The sequence below is a fragment of the Gouania willdenowi genome, chromosome 7 (assembly GCF_900634775.1).
Source record: "Gouania willdenowi chromosome 7, fGouWil2.1, whole genome shotgun sequence".
Taxonomy (NCBI): domain Eukaryota; kingdom Metazoa; phylum Chordata; class Actinopteri; order Blenniiformes; family Gobiesocidae; genus Gouania; species Gouania willdenowi.
In genome coordinates this window covers 25,445,459-25,465,440 of record NC_041050.1, presented here as the reverse complement: position 1 = coordinate 25,465,440, position 19,982 = coordinate 25,445,459, and the positions used below count along the sequence as shown (strand labels likewise).

Sequence of the window (19,982 nt, the reverse complement as noted above, 5' to 3'; positions counted from 1 at the left end):
ACCTGACGCATCCCTGCAATGGCTAAATGCCATGAGCGATGACATCATTACTAACCGCCATCTCAATCAAAGTGAAACAAAGGCTGTGTTGGAAATGTCACACTACCATTCTACTCATAATAAGTTTGACGTCAATATTAGTACTTAGTGTATTCACATTAGATAGTATGAAAAGATTAAGTAAGCGAGAAATACCCAGATGTATACTTTATGGAGGCACACAAGTCATACTCAAACACCCCATGATGCTTTGTGAGCGGAATGTAAAATCCTCCTGGGACATCCCCATTTTCAAAACAAAAGCATCTCTTCTTGTCTTCCATTTGTCCTTTTAACACTTTTGTAAATAGAGCTCTTGTTTTGAAGTTAACCGGATGCTTTGTCAGTAGCACAATGGCGGGTCTGTGAAAATCTCCGAATTGTTGGCATGAAATGTGTTTTCCGCAGGTTTTATGAATCATATGACCACAAGTTGATCGTCTACTTGGTCACTTTCTCACCTATAATGCTTTCAGAGCTTTGAAAGGTGGAGAATCAACAGAGACATTTAGCCTCAGTGTGCTTCAGGTTTTTGTCATTGTAGGTTCCAAATGCATCTTGGAAAACTTGGAAGTATACTTCAGTGGGAACACTCATCATCCTAATAATACTTATAGTAGATAGTAGACAGTATATACTCATTGAGTTTGTAGTGTATAGTACGCATGTGGCATTCTGAACATAGCGAGTCTGTTTTGAATGTAGGTGGAGTCTTGAAAGAGGCAGGGACCAATCCCAGGTGTGCACCAACACAGCCTGTTTTGCATACAAAGAGAGAACATACAACAAAACACACATAGGGCAGGGCCGTAACACTGAGTTACAGTCTAGTTGTGAGTTTGTCGCTGGGTGCGATGTGTTTACTAGTTGATGTAGTGACAATAGTTAAAGACAGACAGGGCACTGCTGTAAAAAGTTTGAGTGCACACTTCTTAAGTTACAGATGTCATCAGTGCAAGGGCACTCATGTCAGCGGCAGCAAGGACAGCTGGAGCAGCAGATAGATGGCCAAACAAACAGGAGTGAGGTGTTGAGCTCTGCGCGTGTCCGTGTACGTGCACGTGTACTTGAGTCATTTTGAAATCAGGCGTCCATCTTTGCAAAGATTCCCCGTTGATCCACGGCCAGAATAACACCCAGCTGCCTGACGTCAGATCAGTGTTTCCAGAGATTGTCAGAGGACACAAACCTAAAGTTGGATTTGATTGGCTGGCTCCTATTGAGGAAGGAAGGAGGGGGTCTGTTGCCCAATCCTGGTGATTTTTAGTGAACTGGTCATGGGATGAGGGGGTACTTATTGAGTGGACAGGCTGTGGGACCACCTGAGCTGCTGAGAAAGGAGGCTTTCATTTCTTCTTGTGTGTTGTATAGCACAGCCGGCCGACATGGTAAGACACCCGATACAGAAAGATCTGAGGGTTATATTAAACCCTGTGGATGTTTGTTATCCATGTTTGTTATCAGCTGGTGATGGTTACATTTAGGTGCAAAGACAACGATGATGGATTAATCATCCTACAGCACCCCTGGCTCTTCAGCAAGAACTCGACAATTTCTCAGACTCTTTGGATTCCTCATTCAAGGCCCAAACTTCTCTGACTGATAACCTGCTGCAAACTTCTGTGCTTCGTAGCTGCTTTTGTCTTTCACCACTTTGTAACCGAACCCCTAGGATTGATATTCAGATAAGAGGGAGTGATACTAAAGATAGACGGCAAAGAGCAAAGACACTCCTCGAGCTAATCCCTGTCCTATCCTTTCCCAAGTATAGCCTCTAAAGAGAGCCTTTAAAGAGCTGAGTTTTACGGAAGAGGATTAAGGAAAAAAACATAAAAAAACAAGGTCCACTATTTAACGTAAGAATTCTGAGTTTTAAATCAGAATTCTCAGAGAGAGAAAAGTAGGAATTCTGAGAGAAAAAAAAGTCAGATTTCTGACTTTATTCATAGAATTCTGATTTCTTTTTTTCGTGGCTCTAATCGTCTTACATAGGGTTTGGACCAGTGAAAGTACAATTGAAATGCTGGTTTGTTTTAAACCAAGAATAAATAAATATCTGGTGATATGATACAACACATAACTACAGGCAAGTAGGACTTAGTTGATCCAAAACTGAGTTGAAATCAATGCTGTAGAAATGCATCATAGGTTGAGTGGCACAAGATACGACACTAAATTATTATTATAATTACTCACACTGTAACTTCAAGGTAAGATAGCTGAACAAAACAAAAACAAACCACATCTGTTAACCTTTTTGTAAAAAATAAATCTCAAAATTGTAAATTCATATCAACCACCGAGGAAAGAATAAAACCATAATTTAAAGCTGCAGTATGTAGAATCGCTCCTCGCGCCATGCTCCCCCCTCTCCTCCCTGTTTTTCGAAATGTATCGTCACTTACCGGTATCATCATGAATGTGCACAACTATGGAGATTTTTGCGACTCTTTTCTCAATTGAGAGTAGTGCCAAATGTAGGGACTTTATCTTGTGTTATTGGAGAGTTTTCTCATTCTGACATGACTCTGACTCGCTGCTATGAGGAGAGTAACACACTCCACGTCCAGACTGCAAATTAATTGTACATGTTCTCTCCACCTTGGATATGATTCTCTTAGGTTTACATGCCATGTATCCAATCTGTTCTCACTCTCCCTCTTGACACCAGTGTGTGTGTGTGTGGCGGACCCTCCGCAGTCACAGAGATCCGCGAAACGGCCCACTTGTGACTTTATTCTGTTGCTTCTCCAGCTCAGTCTTCCTTTTCCACTAGCTTTTCCGTGTAAGCGTTGTGCCTAATGCTGTGATGGAAACTTCTGGTGGAACATCCGCCATTACACTTTTACTATCGATGCTACGTGAACACGCATTGACTTCAGTTGAGCAGCCAAAACTGCTCATGGAGCACTCTGTTTGTAGAAAGATCTCTGATTGGTTAAAATCCAGCGTCACGCTCCTGGATTTCTAAATCCAAGATAAGGTCCAGAGGTCCATTGTCCACTCTGAACATTTTGAATTATAACATTCACAAAGATGATTATGGATTTTTGATCAAATAATGCCAAATAAAACCTTACATACTGCAGCTTTAACGGCTATCACAGCAGGGGCCACAAAAATGTAACTGTCTGATCCGAGGGTTACATTATCAGAGTTAAAGTGTACATTTAGAATCTAACCCATCTAAACATTATTATTCTAATTTTTTATGTTGTTTTGTGAGTTTTTGTTGTCATTTTGTGTATTTTTGTTGTTTGTGTCTTCTTGGTATCATCAGTATGCTTTTTTTGTTTTTTTTTTTAAATTTTGTGTGTTTTTGGTTTCGGTTAGTGTGTTTTTCTCTTGATTTGTATATTTTTCTTGTATGTTTGTTGTCATATCGTATATTTTGCTGTTATTTTGTGTGTTTTTAGTGTCATTTTGAGCATTTACTTTCGGGGTGCACACAAAATTAGACTGAGGGCGGCATGTGGCCCCCGAGCCGTCAGTTACCCACTCTGATTGAACCAATATTTTGACATATATAAAAACAATATCTGCACCGAGTTCAGTTTGACCTCAGTGAGCCTTACTTTGACGTGTGTCCAGAGAAGTGGAGCCAGCTGAGGAGGATTAAACATTGGTTGTGATTTGTGAGCTGTCATGGAGCTCCGTCTTCCTCCTGGCTCTCACTCTGTCTGTGACACGTGTCTGTCTTTGGCCTTTGCTGCTCCAAACTGAGCTTAAGGATAGGAACTGGAAAAATGGGTCACTACAGCAGAGATGGGCACCTTTCATCATAGTGGGGACCACAAAAATGCAGTTATCTAATCCATGATCAACATTCATGTCATCATTTAGGATAATCACCAATCTGAGCAATAATACCGGAAAAAACAAAGGGGTTTGTTTACTTTTAGACCCATTTTTGTTGTTTTGTATATTATTTCCCCAATTTTTATTTTGTTTCAGTGCTTTTCTAGAGCTACTTTGTGTAATTTTGCTGCCATTTTGTGAAGATTGTCATTTTGTGTGTTTATTTTTGTTGTTTTGTCTATATTTTCTGTTATTGTGCTATGTTTTTTGAAGTGCTTTAATTTACTTGTCGTTTGTGTATTTTAGTTTTTTTTATTCAGAATTTTTCAGTTCTCATTTTGTATGTTTTGTATATTTTTGTGTATTTGTTTTGTAGTAATTTTGATCAATTCATTTGTCTTTATGGCATTTTTGGAGTTGTTTTTTGCTTGTATTTTGGGGGCCGCACAAAACTAGTCCAAGGGCCTCATGTTGCCCATGTCTGCATTGCAGGGCCTTCAAAAATATAGGTTTTTTGACATACGTACATCCAGCATTTATTAATTAATGATGAATGCCCTCTAAAAGAGTGTAGCCTTTACCTGCTTATCCTTTACGTAATATCACTTAAAATGCTTCATCACATCTAAAACTGTCCTTTTGTGACCATTTTCAGTCATTACTGAAAGAACCTAAAACATGAAATAGGGATCGAAATACAAATGTTCCTTTAATTTTTATAGTTTGAATGTGTTTGTCCTCAATATAGTGCAGAGCGCTTGCTGAAACACAGTGTATCAGCACTAATATCAAACATCAAATAAACGTGCAATATATATTTTTTAAGTACTGCAAAACGAGCATATTTAATAAAACTGTAAAATATTTGTTTATACTTAAAATCTGTGTTTTTATAATGGAATACATGTTCATTTTGTCATTCAAAATAGATATTTCATTTTACATCTAGCTTGTAAAACCATTACACAAAAGAAAATAAATAACGAGAACATGTACAGAAAGTTAGCACCACAAATAAGTATTTCATGGAAATGTTTCTGGCAGAGAATAGAATATTAAAACAGGCTTAATATAGCATATTAAAGCTTTTTAATTGGCAAGTGCCTTCACTGCTTAACATTGTGGCTGGTTTGTTCTTGGTTAGTTCGGGGACAGCAGTTTATTATCAGTCATAAATACAAGTTTCACCATCGAGCTTTAGAACACTGAAGGACCACAAGTTCATTCATTTCATTTGTGCTTTCTTGTTTCAGGGACCAGTGAACCCAATAAATTAAAGTGGGACCTATTCTGTTTAATTGCTTACATCACGACTCACCGAAATTTTGATATTACAGTTGGACTGCACCATTAAACAACAAGCTTAGTGTTGGTTGAAGTAGGTTCATAAGATGCTACAAGGAATGCTCAATTTAAATTCTTTTAAATTAGAAAATATTGTTTGTAAAGATGCGATGGACTGGCGCCCTGTCCAGGGTGTACCCCCGCCCAGCGCCCAATGAGAGCCGGAGATTGGCACCGGCAGACCCCCTGTTAAACGGGAATAAGCGGGTATGAAGATGGATGGATGTTTGTAAAGAAACAAAATAGTTGTGCTTCAAGAATATGTTGTTTGCCCCTTTTTAGTTAATAAAGTGAGCCACTTTAGTTACAGCTGTTACAGGACATTGTTATTCTTTTTGAAAGATTGTTTCAAACATCTATCCATTCACTGTTAGTCCCAACACTGGTCACACCGTCGTTGTTTCTCATTGGTTGGACCAGGTGTGAAAAGTCTGCAGAGGAATCTCACACATCCTTTCAGCAGAAATCCCAACTTAAAACATGCTTGTTTTCTGCTAACCCATGTCTTCTGTTTGCTTTCATCGCTTTGCTTTTCTTCTGTTTTCTCATCAGCCCACCGACGCCCAAAGCGACGCCCGCTCCTTCCTGACAGAGGAGATGATTGCAGGTACCCTAAACAGCTTCTATTATGAAAGTGCTTTTATTATTGTAGATTTATTTTTGTCTGACTCGTTCCATCTTCAATTTAGAGTTTAAGGCTGCCTTTGACATGTTCGACACTGATGGTGGCGGTGACATCAGCACCAAAGAGTTGGGCCAAGTCATGAGGATGCTGGGCCAGAACCCCTCCAGAGAGGAACTGGATGCCATCATTGAGGAGGTTGATGAGGATGGTGAGTCAGGGAATCAAATCAAACCAAACTTTATTCATGAGCGCTTTTCATATATAAAATATAATTCAAACATACAATCTTACATACAATAAAAAAAATACCTCATGCAAACAATCCACAAGAAACCCCAACAACATCACACAAACACACACACACACACACACAGACACATAGAATTAAGATAAGGACATTGGCACATGATACCCGGCTGGTACAGAGGATCTTAGAGGGAGGACATTGTCACAAGGAGCACCAGGAGCTGATCATAGACCACAGCCACAAGACGCTGACACACGGCCCCCAGGACAGCAAAGAGAGAAGTCCTTCAGCAGCACTGAGGGCCCATGAGACAACATAGGAGTGGTGTCCTAGTGGTTAAGGAAGTGGGCTTGTAATCGAAGGGTCACCGGTTCACATCTCACCCGGGCCATAACTGTGGGATGTTGAGCAAGTTCCTTAATCCCCAACTGCTCCTTATGAATGGGTTAAATGCAGAGAACCCATTTCATATATATGTAAACATATATGACAACAAACAAAGGCGAAAGCCCCTAATTTAATTAAATCACCACGGCGTCAATCCACCACAGCTCCCAGTGCAGAGGGATCCCTCTGTGGAAACACTGGGAGAGGACAACAGCAATGATTAAGAAGGATAAGACACAATTAAAACTAATAAGAAATATAAAGCCATAAAAAAAACAATAGGAACTGTAATTTGTGGTAATTTCGACAAATTAAAATAAAAAACAATGAAAAACTAAAATAACATCAACTAAATAATTAGCTAAAAACTAAATTAAGCTTGTTCTTAAAAATATGAACGTTCTCTGTAGCCCTGAGGTGTTCCGGAAGACTGTTTCACAGATGGGGGCCGTAGAACTTGAACCATGCCTTACTGTGTGTGTGTCCTGACTGTAGGAATTATTAAAAGGCCAGCGCCGGAGGATATCAGGGCCCGGGAAGTTTCATAGGGTAAAAGTAGTTCTGAAAGACATTTAAGAACCAATAACAGAACCTTAAAATTGATCCTGAAACACACGCGGAGTCAATGGAGCGATTTTAAAATGGGTGTAATGTGTTCCAGCCTCCTGGTCTTTGTCAGGACACGTGCTGATGAATTCTATAATTATTAAAAACTGGAAATAGTCTTTTTTTCTGATACTGTAGTTCTGATGATATGCTTCATTTCGTGAAGGTCTGAACTTATAGACAGGAGTAAAGCTATGATAAGACTGTGTGAATTGTGTAGCTTCTCCTCAGCTCCTCGCTCTCTCTCTTCAGGCAGCGGCACCATCGACTTTGAGGAGTTCTTGGTCATGATGGTGCAGCAGTTAAAGGAGGACCAGGCAGGAAAAAGTGAAGAGGAGCTTTCAGAGTGTTTCCGTATTTTTGACAAGTAAGACACACTGATTAGATATGAGATTTTCAATGACTACAGCCAGCATGATGTATATCTATCTATTGTATTAGACGATACAATTCAAGTTCTCTAGAATCATATTTTACATTAAGCTAACTGCTGACGAGTGAAAGGACCAAGTTCAGTTTTAGTTCTTGAGTGCAACTTTTGGTCAATTTTATGGATATTTGTTTTACATATTCTGTATGTGTAATTTTCTGTAATTTGTATTGGGGTTATTTTTAGTCATGTTGTGTATTTTTGTTGTAATTTCATTATTTTTGTGAAGTAGTAGTATTAGTAGTAGTATATTTGACATGTAAAAGAAATTTACAAAAAACAAATACTTTACCAAAGACAGCAAATGAAAACAATGCATAATGATTGCATTTTTATGTCTAAGAAGGAGTGGCAAGAAAAAAATTTGGTGACAACAAAAATTTCACAAAAATGACTTCAAAAACCCACAAAACAAGAACAAAAGTACACAAAACACCTCCAAAATATATGAATATGAAAGAAAAACTTTCCTGTATTGATGCTCAGATTGGTCATTATTAAATGCTGAAATGAATGCTCTCAAATCAGACAATCACATTTTTGGGGGGCCCCCTCAACATTGTGTTCATCTCTGTTTCAGAGCATTGTCATTTTATTTTTTGTATTTTTAAATGATCACTGGGAGGATAATATGTATGGCTTTGACTTTCAATGCCTCTTCCAAGGCAGTCATGGCACATTATTGGTGTTTCCGGTGATGCTGTTTATTGTCGACAAGTGGAAAATTACTTTGTTATAATTTATAAGTTTCTAATTGTTTGCAATGGGTTCAAGTTCAGCCTTCATCCACCAAACACAAGAAGACAAACAGAAGTTCCAGTCTTTGTTAATCTCCTGTAATTAGCAGAAACGTAACAAAAATGAAACATACTTCCTCTGCTGTCCAAGATTAATCAGTAGAACAAAATGAGATCAACGACAATCCCATGAAATACTATTTAAATTTTCTACTCAATTCAAACTCTATTAGGTCATTTACACAATGATTCATCTTTTCTCTGTCTTTTGTACTTTCTCCTTTATCCAAATTGGATAAAGGGTCATATTTTGCCCCAAAGCCTTGAGTTTGACACAGATAAAACATTTACACCAGCGTGACAAACCAACTAAAAACTCACACTGCTGGTACCTGACGCCCGCACTGCTTCTTTGTGTTTCCATTTAAAAATTACATTTGTCTTTGCTCTACAGGAACGCAGATGGATTTGTTGATCGGGAGGAATTTGGAGATATCCTCCATCTTACTGGAGAACCCGTCACAGAGGAAGACATTGACGAGATGTTTGGGGAGGGCGACACCAATAAAGATGGAAAGATTGATTTTGATGGTGAGACTGAGCAACTTCGATCAAGAGACTTTTTTATGTATTATGTTTCAATCTTTACATACAGTTACAAATTGAGAAGTTTAGTCATAGTACAAGTATTTAGCGTAACCTAACCACCAAACTTTAAACCTGAATTTAAATCCTAAGCCTAACCTAAAAGGATTCTAAATGCCTTGTCGCCGAACTTGAAATCTGTTCTACGTAACAGGACATAACTTCCAACTTGAACACATCAGTATGAAATTTTGTTCTAAGCAGCACACACACATACACACACAAAAAAACAATTACATTTTGTTGGAATGCAAAAAACAATAGATTAATTTACGTGACAGCTTCATGATCCCCATGAGTGTGTGAAACATCAAAGTTTGTTCCAGTCATACAATGTAAGACGCATGTTTTAAAGTATTTGGTGTTGAACAGTCTTAAAATCTATATAAAAAAAACACTAACACTTAGGGAACGAGTCGGTCGTGAGAGTTATCCAGTGCAGTCCGAGGGTGGAGCTAAAAGGCACAGTAAAAATAAAATGTAAACAAGTCCAACTGCGGTTTCCAACCTTAGAAGCAATCGAAGCACTAGTGTCGCAGTGCTCAGTGAATCCTCTGCTACCAGTACTGTTCCTCTCTCACCAACCAGTCAATCCCTCCAGCTCCTCCTCTCACCTGAACCACACCAGAGGGGTATTCCATAAAGCGAGTTATGTTCAAACTCTGAGTATGTTCAGGCTCAAATGAGGGAAACTCTGAGTATCCCATTCCTAAACGCGAGGTATGTTCTTCTCTGAGTATGTTACCATGGCAACATTGTCCGTGAACTAAACCTGGTCGCTGGCAGGTTTTATCAAAGAAACCCTGGGTTTCTACCTGGCTCCGCCCACCTAAACACCGTTTCTGAACACTTTAATAAACCTTAACACTTTTCTCTGAAACACATTAGTAACATCACACACCACAGACGTGTTCACATCATTACTAATGTGTTGCTTTACGGTTTGTTATTTTTTTTTTTTTTGTGCAAACGGTAGTTTTCTTTCTAACATTATGGATACAGATCATTAAGTGAAAGACACTGAGAGGTTGATCTGCATTAAAACATCTACTGACGTCTGTAGTAAAGTTCACTGAATACAAACCTGTGGATAATATAAAGGAGGAGATAATAATTTAAATAAATCCACTTTTAAGGCTCAATTGTTGTTTTATATTGTTATACAGTTAAATCTGTAGATCATACGTCTTTGAAGTTATGATGGTGCAGTGAATTGTGACGCTGCGCTTGAAAGTGACGAGTTGCGGGTTCGCGTCCCCCTTCAGTGTTTTTTTAGGACGTTGAGATGACTCTGGCGACAATATTACATAAAAAATCAATATAAATGATGCAATATCAAGCGGCATTTACTGTCTCTATATCCAGTGTAACAGGAGGGCTCTCGATGCAGCCGTCCTATGCAGCTGCCACGTCTCCTCAGACACATTTTATTCATATTATTCACCGCTCGTCACGTCACTGAAGCAATAAAGTGATGAAGTGACCAAAAAGTGTGTTTAATTACGGGTGATTTAAGCCACTATTGTCACTGAAGACTGAACACACCTTTCGAACAGGCTCATATTCATCAAACACCGGCTTTTTTCACCCATTACGGTGAATAAATCACTATTTTCCATTTGGTTGCCATGGCAGCTCGATTAAATCTCTGATCCATTGATGATGGCTTTTTGTCGCGCGTGTGCACGTAAGTAACCCAAGGTTTACATACTCAGGGTTGATTGACCCACTTCATAACAGCTTTAATGGAATCCGATACCCAGAGTTTCCCATCGCGGGGTATGTTGACCCAGAGTTTATGGATAGACTCAGAGTTTGTTAACCCGCCTTTATGGAATACCCCTCAGGTCCTCATTAGTAATAATCACACATTATCCACTCCAGGGACAGCGTATAGAAAGAGGGAGGTTAAAGGAGGAAAGCTGAACAAGTACGATACAGAGCAATATTGAAGTTACAATGGGCGGGCGAGCAGGTGATTGGACCAAGTCCTCTTGTGCTAGCTAAAGAGTTAAAGGATAAAATAGAAGAGATTGAGATGGCAAAGTTTGTAAGGGATGGAAGCTTGCTGATTGTTTTGTAAAACGGTCAGGATGGGGTTTTATTTTGGAGGGCAGGCAGGAACTCTTGGCCTCCCTCCCATCAGCTTTCTCCTGCTGACTGGTCACAAGCTGCAGTTGATTAACTGTTGTGTATAAATGGTATAGACTTTGGTTCAGTTCAGCACTGGGACATTCACTATGGGTTCTCACTTGTTATCTGGGCTTGGTTTGATGCCAGTAATTCCTGGATACTACAACAAGTGTTTCTTCTTGCTTTTGGATCTTCTTCTTTACCCCTGCCCTGTGTTTTTGGTTTCTGTTTTTGATTATTTCTGCCTCCCTGGACTGACCTGGACTTGTGTGCTTAATCCCTGCTTGCCTGACCATGCCTCAAAAACCAATAAATATTGGGTTAATACACCTGAGCTCCGCCTCCGTCCTTGCGTTTGGGTCTGCACCTACACCTGCACGTGACAAAAACGAAGAAACACCAGCTAAGGCAATGAAAATGAAGAAAGCTTGTCGAAAGTTGGTTTGTGATAGGTTTGTCAAAGGGGAAAATAAAGTAACACGAGGGGTAATAACTGGGATTGCAATTGAGGGTAACTTGGAGAGGCTGGAAAATGAGGTTAAAGGAGTGAAACGAGTGAAGAAATTGTTCAGAACTGAGGATGTAGGGTTGAAAGTCCTTCAGTAATGATAGTATAAAGAAGAGGTTCTCCCTTAAATCATGATGATAGGATACATGAGTTTCCCAGTGAGGTTCTATGTTCCCCTCCACTCATGTGTTAATGTGCCAGAGATATGAACATGTGGCAACAGTCCTAATTGAAGCGTAACAAATATTTGAGGTGTGTAGCAAAGATGTGCAGCCATAGGTGGAGTTTAAGATTCTCACCAGGGGGGCAAAAGAAAAAATAGAGTTAAATACATTGACTGTCTTGAGATTTGTGCCAACCACAATGTGTGTAACATATACAATAATGCAAAAATGATTACTAACAATTGGTAATGTTGACTACAAAAATTTGTGTCGATGCGTCTTAATGTCATGAAAAAAATCAGCTTTCTGCTTCATTTTTGCTGCAGTACCATACATGAGCTGCTGGGTAGTGTTGTAGTAGTCGAGACCGGTCTCGAGACTGAGACCTTTAAAATTTGGTCTCAAGACCATCTCGGACTTGGAAGCATTTTGACTCGGTCTTGTCCTGGACTCTGGATTTTCCGTCAAGACCGTTGGAGACCAGCACTAATTCCTGCTATTTTTAAACTTTTTTATAATGTGATAATAACAAGGAGAAGAACGGGATAAAACACTCCTTTATTCATTCTTTAATCCACCTTGTATAATGACCGCAACCTTCCTTAATGTGACTGAGTGACGTGTGTGACACACTCACACACACAAGCAGGAGAGAGAGGCGGGAGCTAAACATGTCCGCTAACTTGTTGGTTGTAAAATTTGGTTTCACGAACCACAAAGAATACATTTGTAAAAGCACAGCAAAGAGGAAACACTCTGTGGTGTGTAGGTGACCAGCCGTGTTTTTTCTTGGCAGAAATACTTTTAAACACTTGCTGTACATTCAGTTGATATAAAAATCTTGTTTTCAAATATGAAGAATAATTGTGAATTTATCAGTAGCAGTAGTAGTTTTAATATTTTAGTTAATTTTTTGCAGGCACCTTTTTTGTCCCTCAAATGTATAAAAAAGAAACTAAAACTAAAGAGATTATGTTATATAACTGTCGAACCTTGTCATAATTTTATTTATTTATATATTTTTTTAAATAAAAAAAAAAGTTTATGGTCTTGGTCTTGGTCTCGGCTTGTCTCGAGCTTGGTCTTGACTCGGTCTCGGCTCCCGAAAGTCTTGTTCTCAGTGCATTCTGGTCTCGGGCAAATCTTGGTCTCGGATAGTGTGGTCTTGACTACTGCTGGGTCCAGTGTCGCTTCACCATTTACATTGTGAAGAAGAATTGCAAAAGAGAAGAAGAACCAACTTAAAGTTTCAAAAGTTTGGGACCATTTCACTGAAAACCTATACGACACACCTGAGGTAGAATTGACATCTGAGACATGAATGTGACATCAGTTAGCTGAAGAAGTGAAAAGAAAAGAGGAAAGAGAGAGATACGGGGAAATAATTTGTTGTTGCTTTTTTCATTTCAAGATATTTTGGTCCTTTTAGTTCTGGTCCAGTCGTAATCTGATGGGTGGTGGTAATACAATGGCTGGATGCCAACCGCCATGAAAAAAAAAACACACACACAAAGAAGAAAAAGCAGGATTACTATTAGGACTACTATTGCAACGACACATCATCAGTAAGGTAAAACTAACCTGTCTCTAAGGTCTAAAAAAAGATCACTCACTCCATGACTCTTAGTTTAACTCCTGTTCTGATTGTAGAAGTTGACTTAGAGCTCCTTTCCAAGGTATTCAATAAAGACATAAACTGTATTTGGACTGTATCAACCAATCCCTAAAACACACACCTGCTATTTCTTCTATTCTTCTGTTTATTCCAAGTCTTTAAAGTGTGGATGATGATGGTACCATGATCAGGATCACCGATCTAGATAACTCACACTAATCTGTACACATATACCACCAGACATAAAAACAGTTTATTTTGTTCTGCCCCCGCCTCATGAACACAGCCCTGGTCCCCCAATGCCCCCCATCACCACCTCCATAAAAACAATATTACCTGCAGCACTTGTATATATGTATCCTTTATATTTATTATTGTTAATGTTTCTGGTTTGTTTTTTGTTCTTTTATGTTTTTCGAACCAACCCCCGAGTTAAATTCCTGGTACTGTTTTTAAATTGGACTTGGCAAATACAACAGTTCAGATTCTGATTCTTCTGATTTTGGATCTGGAAAAAAGGAGATTGTAGACTCTGACTTCTCTATTAAACCCCATGCTGGATTGGTTGATTGAGCATTCCTCTGTCTGTCTCTCTCTGCAGAGTTTCTGAAGATGATGGAGAATGTCCAGTAACTGAACCAGGCTCAAATCCTTCCATGACCGCTCCTTTTCAGAACATCAATGCATGTGATGATGAGAACCTGCTCAGGGAACTGTCACGCTATCCACCTGATGCCATAATAATGATCAAAATATAAGCCTCCTCCATATTACTCAGCCCCACCCCCACCCCTACATGTATCCTAGTGGTTTGTTGAGGATATCTATAAATATCCATCCAAACCTTTTAAGACGAAGGCGCTGTCCCCTGGTGGCCTCCAGCTGTCTTCTTGGCAGCTGCTGTTTCTACAGGAAACTCTAGACCTCGAGCCTGCGTGCTCCTCTTGCTTAACCCTCCTCTGTTTTTAAATAAATCTGCCTTTCTGCTCCCCATTTTGCTCCTTTGCTGATTTCTGGACTGGCTTTATATCCTATTTTACATTTTATTCACACACATACACCCAGTCTGTTTTCACAAATCTGACTCTCAGCATCAGTGGAACCATTCTGTAATGTGCATCATAGACACTGGTCGTCCTGGGCCTGTTATAGATACAGTACTGGTCCAAGATCCTGGTGGAGCAGACTCACGGGAATCAGGGCAATGAGAAAAGGAGGAAAGCAGCAGTAGCAGCAGGCCACCACCATGCTCCGGTCTTTGTTCTCTTTGGACAGTCCTGGTCTTCCTTGGAGTGTAAAGCCCGCAGACCTGCATCCACCTAGCCACATCCTCGCCTTTTTGTGTCCCCGCCCTGAAGTTTCTCCTTTCAGGAACTCCCTACCATGTAAGGAGCATCACCGTTCGTTCATAATGTGAACTAATTTTCTCATTGAGACTAAAACCAAAGATTGTTGCTATTGGAGCCGAGGTGCCATGATGCCACTTTAACGCAGAGTGAACTCTCATCCTCTGTATTTAAACCTTTACCAAACTGAAAAAAACCCACCCAGGATGCAATGCTGCTGTCCTCCTCCCCTTCACAAATCCCTGTCAGTTTGCCAGTGACGCTGCTTTTGTCTCATTTCACGTTATTACCAGTGCGACATCAGGAAACTAAAGCTTTCGGCTCCAAAGTATGATTGGCTTGGCCTGTCCTCAGAACCCTAAAAGTTCACGATACTAAATCTGGAGGCCTGGGGGAGGCAAGGGGGCGGGTCCTGGCCATGCCTGTTTAAAGTGTGTGTGGACCTGGTCTTGACGTCTAGTCTCTCTGCTGGGGTGCACACGGATTGACCACTCCTTTGGGCTTTTCTTTTTTCCTTGGATATTTACAGGGAAAAGCTAATCCACAAACATGGTAAGAACAAAGTTAGCTTATAGCAGGTGATCAGACATTAAAAATCATAGTGTTTAATAATTCCCATGGAAAGGCTTTGGTAATTGTTAATTAAAGTATGGTTGATGAGATTTTTCTACCTTAATTGTATTTACAATGTATTCAATAAATAGCTCAATCTACTTGAAGTGGTTAGTTTTGATTCATATTCATGAACAGATTCACAAGAGTATTAAACTTGATTATTTAATTAATCACTTTAAGTCCGAGCTGACAGTCAGTAGAGCTGAGGGGACGCTGCGTGTCAGATTCTGCTTAGGTGACAGATTCTCTGGGATTGAGTGTCTGCAGGCCTTATACAGACGGCCTAATGTGTTGAGTCCGAAATAGCCCCACTAATTTTCACCATATTCCAGGACATGGACACCCACAGCAGAATATGACCATAGATCACTCTACAACAAACACACACATTCTCTTTACAGTTTATTTCACTCAAATGTAAACACACAGTCAGAGAGAACATGCAAACTCTGCACATAAATGCACCTAACAAAATAAAAGATAATTCTGGGGAAACTGACAAAGTGATGATGCTTTGTTCCAGACTGACGCCCAACAAGAGGCCCGCTCTTACCTGAGCGAGGAGATGCTGGCCGGTGAGTATCTTCCTGAAAAGTCCCTGACCTCCTCCCCTTTCCTGTGTGTACTTGGCCACTCTCACACACTGCCCTGTGACCTTCCTCTGTCCAGAGTTCAAGGCCGCCTTCGACATGTTTGACACCGACGGTGGTGGTGACATCAGCACCAAGGAGTTGGGAACCGTGATGAGGATGTTGGGCCAAAACCCAACGAGAGAAGAGCTGGATGAAATCATCGAGGAGGTTGATGAGGATGGTGAGACGCCAAGTTTCTGTCGACTCAAACTCATCGACCGGCTGAGCCCGAAGTTTCAAAACAGAAGCAAACAAACGACACACAGGCTGAACCCTGTTAGCAAATAGCAAAATTGCAAAATATCTACTTTTTTAGATGTTCAATATTAGTTTATTTTTCTAATCAGCAGTGGATGATTTAATGAGTTTAAATAAATAAGTTACATCAATAAATTTTAAAACTAGGAACTAGAGCTGGATGAAATACTGATAATGCCTCCTTGGGTGTTGGCCGATACCGATATCAATCTGATACGTTATCAGCAGGAATCAAACGTACTTTTATGACGTATTTTGTAGTGTGGAATGTTAGAAAAGGCTTGATGAGGTAATATTACTCAAACAATAGTAGCAACATTAGGGATGAGAATACTGACCCATTTTAAAAATGTCTACAATTGAATGAAATTCATGAAAAAAAATTTAAAAAGTAGAAGACCCTGAAAAAAAAATCAATAAAAACAAATTATGTATCGGACTGCTTTTATCGGAGATTTTGTTACAGGCTAATTATTTTTTCGTTTTTTTGCTGGTATCGGACTGATATCGGATATCAATATCGGATGCATGGGACACCCTTTGGTCCTTTAATAATGGAGAATCAGCCAGTTTGGAGTTGAATTTATTATGGGGGAAGATATCATAAACCATCACACTCTCATTTTAAACTGGAAACCACTGCCTGTAAAATGAAGAGTCAGGATCAGGTTCATCGATCGATAATAAATTCTTGAGTGGTGTTTAATAAAAGTACACCCCCCACCCACCCCTCCGCTCCCCCAGGTAGCGGCACCATTGACTTCGAGGAGTTCTTGGTCATGATGGTGAGGCTGCTAAAGGAGGACCAGGCCGGAAAGAGCGAGGAGGAGCTGGCAGAGTGTTTCCGTGTCTTCGACAAGTGCGTTCCCCATCACACACACACACACACACTTCTCTACCTTCTTATTTTTTTATTGAACAGCTCCAAGGACAGATGACAAGAGTAATATAATTTCAATGAGGTATATTTATAAGCAAAGCTTATTAGTCTAAGCCCACATGCAGGTGGTAGAGGAAGACGTCTGTTTTCGTAGCTCCTCTGCTGCTGACCTTGAGGTCATAAAAACAGTGCACAGTGTTCAAACCAAACATGAAGGGTTTCAGGGCCTATCAGGCACACATTAAGAAATACAAAAATAATCCTTTTACCAGCCAACAACATTATCAGCGACAACACGTAGAAGTTGTTATTAAGTCAGTAATGCTTCACATGTGGCTTTGTATGTCTTAATTTTATATATTATTCTCTTCTATTTAATTTGTCCATTTAGCAACTACCATTTTTGCACGTTCTTTTTGACACTTAATATCTAACCTAACTTTTGCCCAATAAACACCACTTGATTCTTTTTTATCCTACATTTTGCCTCTTTCTGTTCTACATTTTTGTCCTTTTTAACTATTGATTGCCACATTTTGCCTATTTAAAGTGATTCCTTTTCATTTGCCCAATTTTGGCCACTTTTGACTGCTTTTGGCTCATTTTAGTCACTTAGCACTCCTTTCTTTTCCATTTTTGGCCAGGGATGATGCCCGGTATGCCAGGTCGTCAGTCCACCTCTGTACACCCCCTCTAAGTGTTATCATGTGTGTTTCCTGTAGGAACGGTGATGGCTACATTGACAGAGAGGAGTTCGCCCTCATCATCCGCAGCACTGGGGAGCCCGTCACAGAGGACGAGATCGATGAGTTGATGAAGGATGGAGACAAGAACGCTGATGGCATGCTAGACTTTGATGGTAAGTGATGAGGACAGTAGATCATTTTACATTGCCAACTGCCAACCGTTCTTGGAAATTATTTTATAAGAGATAGGCAACTTCTATCACAGAGGTTGCCTGTGTATCTGATCTGATGGCCACATTATCAACATTCATGTCAGTATTTAGAAAAATCACAGCTCTAAGCAGTGATAGAGAATATTTTTTTTTGCAGTCATTTGGTATATTTTTGTTGTCGTTTTTGTATATTTTTCTGTTATTTGTGTGCATTTTATAGGCATATTGTGTATTATTATTGTCCTTTGGTGTATTTTTCTGTAATTCCTTTTCATTTATGTGTATTTTTTTAATTGGTTTGGACAATACTTTGTGTTTTGTAGTCATTTTGTGTATTTTTGCTGTTGTTTTGTGTATTTTTTAGTCATCTTATTCATTTAATTTGGGGGCTGGAAAAAAGAAGAACAAGGGCCACATGTCTGGATTATATTGTTGTGAATGTAGCAGTTTTGCTGCATATACAGTTAGTTGTGGTATAAGTCTAGGCTTCTGGTCCAGAGTCCTCATGAGGAGAACTTCTAAGATTATTTGGGATATTTCACAACACTCCATCTCACTTGGATTTCCCTTCAATCTCTTTTTCTTTTCAGAATTCCTCAAAATGATGGAGAATGTGCAGTAAACCCAGACAAACATTCCTCCACCGTCCTCCCCTCCTCCCTCCTCCTTGTCCAGCCGGCTCACCGCCTCTTCGCTCCATCTTCAACGACCTCCACAGACGGCCAGGGAAGTGGGCGGGGTCACAGCTGCTTGATGCTGCACTGGCCTCTTATTTATCTCACAACAAAAAGACAACAAATGGGCAAATGTACTGCACACAGATAGCATGGCATATATGACATCATCAGTGACCCCCGACCTGCTGGTAAAGCTCTGATCTAGATGATGAAGTCTAGATTTCATAGGCAGCATGTGACCTGCAACGTAGACCAATTCATCAGCCACCTCACTGTAAAAAAAAGTCATTTGTGTCATCAGAATAAATGAACTAACACATGCTCACTTGTACTTGGTCTTGTCATATTTATAGTCTGTGTATAGGTCTTGTTTTGAGGAATATCAATAAAATGTTTTTGTTTCTTCTTTTGGTCCTTTTTGTTTAACCCTCAGGTGAATAAAACAGGAAGCTTCACTGTGAACGTTCCTGCTTTTCTTCAAAGCATTTCAAATCTACTTAGGGTAAATAAGGTTGATTTGGGGTTTCCGATTTTACATGATCGCGGGAAATATGGAATTCAGCTCCTGAAATGGAAATGGCAATATTGTTGTTATTTTTCTTTCATGTAATTTTTCTTTATTTATTTTTCTAACAAAATCAAGTGGAAATTGCAATATGACACTAAATGTATCTGACAGGTGTACTTAGGAAAGAAAGAATATTTATGGATAGATGCGATCCTTTCATTAAACCGATGCAATACACAAAGTGGCGAGATGATATAGGCTATATATGAAATACAAATAATGTCCACCTTATGATGTAGGCTTACTGAGCATAATGTCCCTTTCACAGGGTTCACTAGAGTCACCCGAGCCACAGACTGCACCCAAAATTAGGTGAATATGTAAATAGAAACATGTTTGTGCTGTAATATATGTCAGAGTGTGTCCGTTTATTGTCTGATGAATAAATACAAATGTTGGTCAGTCCATCAGATGAAAATCTATACCTTTCTAATAGGATGTCATCTGGAAGTTGAAAGGATTGCATCTCTCATAAATAAATAATATAGTTAGCCATTCAGCTTAAGTTACCATGGTGATTTACCCTGTTAATAACTTAACCAGGATTGTAGTACAGTGCAAACGCAGGCTTAGGCCTGGAAGTTAGCGCGTTGAGGATTTCCAGTTTCATATTACAAGCCCTTGGTGTCATTTTGTGTATTTTTGTTGATGTTTTCTGTCTGTTGTCGTGTATTTTTTTCTTTCTTTAAGTGTTTAAGCATATTTTTCTCGTTTTGTTTATTTTTAGTTTAATTCTGTATAGTTTTGTCTTTTGTGTATTTTCCTAGGTTTTTGTGTATCTTTGAGATCTTTTTTTATGTTTTTCTTAACATTTTGTGCATTTTTTGGTT

General features: G+C 39.5%; 2 protein-coding genes across 2 annotated transcripts; both read left to right on the top strand.

The window, feature by feature from the left end:
• Nucleotides 1-1,295: 1,295 nt before the first annotated feature.
• LOC114467040 (troponin C, skeletal muscle-like) lies at nt 1,296-14,271 on the top strand. The gene is made up of 6 exons (XM_028453016.1): nt 1,296-1,427; nt 5,734-5,788; nt 5,871-6,014; nt 7,299-7,413; nt 8,668-8,804; nt 13,880-14,271. The coding sequence occupies exons 1-6, from the start codon at nt 1,425-1,427 to the stop codon at nt 13,909-13,911; spliced, it is 486 nt and encodes a 161-aa protein (XP_028308817.1). The 5' UTR covers nt 1,296-1,424; the 3' UTR covers nt 13,912-14,271.
• A 753-nt stretch (nt 14,272-15,024) lies between these two features.
• tnnc2.2 (troponin C2, fast skeletal type, tandem duplicate 2) lies at nt 15,025-18,903 on the top strand. The gene is made up of 6 exons (XM_028453017.1): nt 15,025-15,176; nt 15,763-15,814; nt 15,909-16,052; nt 16,874-16,988; nt 17,732-17,868; nt 18,498-18,903. The coding sequence occupies exons 1-6, from the start codon at nt 15,174-15,176 to the stop codon at nt 18,527-18,529; spliced, it is 483 nt and encodes a 160-aa protein (XP_028308818.1). The 5' UTR covers nt 15,025-15,173; the 3' UTR covers nt 18,530-18,903.
• Nucleotides 18,904-19,982: the final 1,079 nt, after the last annotated feature.